A 5000-nucleotide genomic window follows, 5' to 3' on the forward strand; every position below is an offset into this window, starting at 1 on the left:
TGTGTTTATTTGAGTGTCTGTGTTTAGTCTCACATTGTTTTCTTCATCCGTTTCATTCTCTTTGTTGGAGTCAGTCAGGTAGTCGGTGTTCTCCTCCTCCTCTTCCTCCCTCTCTTCCTCCTCATTCTCAGAGCCCTCCTAGAAAGCAACACACACACACACACACACACACACACACACACACACACACACACACACACACACGTTATAGCTAGCTCAAGCGGAGTTACAGGAGCTGGGCAACTTTATCTCCTGGCTGTAAATAAACTGTGTTAGGCCTGACAGAGACAAATCTCCAGATTACAGTGGAGCCGGTTTGCTTTCTTCAACAGCCACCTCTGACTGACAATCAAACGATACGCATCGCTCATCTGACAATCGCACGATAGGCATCACTCATCAGTAAAGGTCTGTTTATGTGTCTGGTTTCATTGCTTTGTCTTTCTGCAATCTCTTTCCTCCTCCTTTCTCTCCCTCTCGCTCCCTCTCTCTCTCTCTTTCTCTCTCAGGTGCCACCATGACTGAACTCATTTTCTACAATCTATTTCCTTCTCTCTCTCTCTCTCTCTCTCCCTCTCTCTTTTTCTCTGTCTGGTATGCCACCATGACTGAACTAACTACTACAAGCGGTAAGAATAACAATGATAAGGATCGCGCAGAAATAGCTACATGACTACTTTATGCTCCTTCAAACGTGAAGTTGAACACACCTGCAAAGGCAGGTAACTCTTGCATACAGGTGCACAGGGGCTCAAATAAACAAACGTGGCATTATAAAAGAAAAGAAAAGCAATTGATCAGCTGTGGAATGACATGCAGTATTAAGCAGAGCGTGAAAAAAAACCTGAACAAACCAACCCAATCGTCAAAATGTCAGGGAAGGGCATCGATTAAGATCAAAATTGGTATGTGGCGACACTAAAAACTTGAAATGTAATGAGCTTTATTTGAAACCTCTTCAGGAATGTGTGTGTGTGTGTGTGTGTGTGTGTGTGTGTGTGTGTGTGTGTGTGTGTGCGTGTGTGTGTGTGCGTGTGTGTGTGTGTGTGGTAGAGAGAGTGTGTTGGTCACCAGTGCAATGATCTACAGCACGTGCCCGCTTTTCTCTTCCTACGGCCCCCTCTCCTGACACACACACACACACACACACACACACACACAGTCAGGGGAAGCCCACATGAGTGTAATGAGCATCTAATGCAGGCTTGCACAGCATGGGCTGAGACTCCAGCAAACCTCACCCCCCCCCCCCCACCCAGCACTGGAGGCGCAGCTCTGACAATGACAAGCAAAAGCAAAACAGGACGAAGGTCAAAAGAAAATCAAAGTCAAAGATTCATGACTTTGCCCAAAAAATGATACATTTGATTTCGTTGACTTTACACGTCTGGAATAGACGCTTATCAAACTTCCATGATGTTCCATGACCTGTGGGAACCCGAGCGAGAGGGAGGGAGGGAGAGGGAAGGAAAGGGATAACATGTGACTGTAGACACAGAAGAGAGAGAGAGAGGGGGGGGGGGGGTCTTCACCTCTTCCTCTTGCTCGTTCATCTCACTCTCGTTTCCAGACTGCTCCTCGGTATCAGCGCCGCCCTCTTCATCATCATCGTCGTCTTCCTCGTCCAGCCCCTCTCCGTCACCCATGGAGCTGGGGCAGCGGCCGTCCTTCCCCATCATCAGGCCTGCGCAACAGGACACTTATTACACCACTGGGTACTCACACACACACACACACACACACACACACACACACACACACACACACACACACACACACACACACACACACACACACACACACACACACACACACACACACACACACACACACACACACACACACACACACACACACACACACACCACCTGGGTACTCACACACACCACTGGGTACTCACACACACCACCCTATCTTGGTACTCACACATACACACACACACCACCTGGGTACTCACACATACCACCCTATCTGGGTACTCACACACACAGGACCCAAACTGGGGAGACACCTGTGCATACACACACACACACACACACACACACACACACACACACACACACACACACACAAATCTTTGGGTCAAAGCACAACCTAGTGGTGAGTGCAAAGCATGCCATGTGCATTGTGTAGGTTCCATTACTGGGCCTGACCTATTAATGATACATTATCCACTCAGTAGGCTGACACACACACACACACACACACACACACACCTATGTTAGGTCATCAATTCTTCAGGCTGACGTAAGGGCAGTTATTTTCTGGACAACAACAATCAGTTATGATGAATACCTTCTTTATTTTGTATTGTTTTATTAATAAACAATGAAGTCACACACACACACAGGAGTCAGTATTATTTGTGAATCAGTGCTAGAAAGTCCCGTTTCAGAGTGATACATGGACAAACTATGGGAAACATGTGAGGCCAGGTTGCCAAACCTAATCCAAGTCAGTCAACCGATTATAGAAATCAAAGTGGTGACAACACTGGACACACATACACACACACACACACACACACACACACACACACAACTGGGGTGGAGCTGCAGCACATTCTTTCTCACATTCCAAGCACAAACACATTCAGACACTGAACAAAAGCCTGCACTTTAGCTTTATCAGATCAGGAGTGTGTAGGTGTGTGTGTGTGTGTGTGTGTGTGTGTGTGTGTGTGTGTGTGTCTGTGTGAGAGAAAGAGAGCGAAAGAGAGAAAAAGAAAAAAGATAAGAATGAAAGAAAGAAAGAAAGAGAAAGAGTGTTTGCATGCGTTTGTACCCACAAATGATTAAAAGCGAGCTGAGAGCAAAGGCGATACAAAGAGCAATCTAGTGAGAGTCCTGGTCTGCTGCTCGCATTACAGGAGGGAATCAAATCGCTCCCTTGCCTTTCACACAACTAAACACACACAACTAAACACACGCACGCACACACGCACGCACACACAGAGGAGGCCTAAGTGTGAAAAGAGGAAGGGAGTGAAGAGGCCTGATGAACGAGTGTAAACCAGTCCTCCCTCCCACAGATGGAGGAATGCCGTCCATCAGGGAGGACAGAAACGAAAAGGTGGCAGGACCGGGGAACTCACACGCAGGGTGACACAGACAGTTCTTGTGTACGTCACACACACACACACATACACACACACACACACACACACACACACACACACACACACCTCACCTGAGGGTTTACCCATATACACACAAAGACTTAGACAGATACATGTCACTGCACACAAAGAAACACAAGACCCACACAGATAAACACACACCCTAAACACTGCACAAACACAATGCACTCATCAATACAATACTTTTAGGGGTGTAACGGTTCACAAACCATGTTCATACCGTGTACCAATTCACGGTTTGGTTAATTTATGGCGCCTCGCCCAACATTCACTGACAATACTGCTGGTGCTCAACACATACAAGCACAGTACTTCAGCTAAATGTTTTTTGACGTTAATTAACTGACATATCGTCACTTAAAATGTTTGTGTGGGAACCTGCGTTTGAAATAGGGTCTGCACGCAAAAAAAGACTACTATTGATTAACTAAGCCTATTAATATTGATTACTGTATGTCTGAGTTCGGCACACACTAATATCCTGTGCCTTAACAGTTCAGCGCAAATATGTGCACCTTCACACCCCTAAATACTATATTGCAACAAACAATAGGACTCACCATACAGGGAAAACCCTAACACACACACACAGAGTTTTAGCATGTACTCCTGCATGCATGTAAAAGGATGTGGGATGTTTTGTGTGTGTGTGTGTGTGTGTGTGTGTGTGTGTGTGTGTGTGTGTGTGTGCGTGTGTGTCTAGATCCAGTCTCATCCAGTCTATCTAGTCCGTGTCTCTAACTCTTGACACCTAAAACTCTTCATGCACTCATTGCATTCATTCATGCGTGCGTGCGTGCGTGCGTGCCCTTTACCTAGTTTGACCATGACCTCCCTCTCCAGCTCGGTGACCTGTCGAGTGGCCTCCTCCAGGGAGGTGCAGAGCCTCATCTTGGGCCGGAGGAGCTCCAGGGTGTCGCTGATCATGTAGTCGATGTCGATGGGGAACGGGTGCTCCTTCGTCCACACGTCCAGGCTCTTCTTCCACCAGATGTACCTCTGCACACACACACACACACACACACACTTATTTTATTTGGAATGACCAATACTGATTAAAAACAACACAGCATCCAAATATTGACAAAGAGCCTCTTATGTTTCACTTGACAATACAAACATTGTGCTAAGTCACAACTACATGCATGAATAAATAAATACATAAATTGGCTGTGTGTGTACACACACACAAACACAGACAGACAGACATAGACAGACAGACAGACATAGACAGACGCTTAGCATGACTACATACAATGATGGGTAGTGGCAGAGTTCCCAGGGCTTGTGTCAACACAAATACATGAGACATTGTTAAGGCCTCAGAGCAGCGGTAACAATGTGAGGGGAGTCGAGGAGAGGCGTATGCAGTGCTCAATGGTCGCTTATTTTCCCAAATCACAATGCAAACTGGGTCACAGGGTCACAGACTATGACGTGTGCACATATTTGAGATTAAGCTGTGCAGACAGACAGACAGACCGACAGACAGACAGACAGACACAGTTGTCGACCCCTGACCTGGAAGTAGATGAGGAAGCAGTCGAGCTTCCTCTTGCTGGAGCCGCGGTCGAAGTACTGTCCGCAGGTGTCGAGCAGCGTGCAGACGAGGCGGATGCGGAAGTGGTGCTCGGGCGGGTCCAGGGGCGAGGCCGTGCCGTCGGGGTTCACGCCGAACGAGGTGAAGGAGAAGAGCGTGCGGAAGATCACCGCCGACTCCACCATGCGGTAGTTGTACAGCTCGCCCAGGAACTTGGCACTGCTCACGCGCCGCTGGTTAAACTTGGGCTGATTCACCTGAGAGAGGGAAGGAGGGAGGGAGGGAGGGAGGGAGGGAGGGAGGGAGGGAGGGAGAGAGAGA

The 5000-nt window shown here is 47.7% G+C and overlaps 1 protein-coding gene across 8 annotated transcripts in view; it reads right to left on the reverse strand.

Moving 5' to 3' along the window:
• upf2 (UPF2 regulator of nonsense mediated mRNA decay) overlaps window positions 1-5000 on the reverse strand; it is a 29587-nt gene that overhangs the window by 7368 nt on the left and 17219 nt on the right. For all 8 annotated transcript variants that reach the window (XM_062517747.1, XM_062517745.1, XM_062517746.1 and 5 more), the window contains exons 14-17: window positions 4661-4936; window positions 3955-4138; window positions 1533-1684; window positions 34-138 (exon numbers count right to left, since the gene is read on the reverse strand). In XM_062517747.1, the coding sequence (XP_062373731.1) occupies window positions 34-138; window positions 1533-1684; window positions 3955-4138; window positions 4661-4936 (717 nt within the window). The remainder of the gene's footprint in view (window positions 1-33; window positions 139-1532; window positions 1685-3954; window positions 4139-4660; window positions 4937-5000) is intronic.

This window comes from Sardina pilchardus, chromosome 17 (assembly GCF_963854185.1).
Source record: "Sardina pilchardus chromosome 17, fSarPil1.1, whole genome shotgun sequence".
NCBI classification, from domain to species: Eukaryota; Metazoa; Chordata; class Actinopteri; order Clupeiformes; family Clupeidae; genus Sardina; species Sardina pilchardus.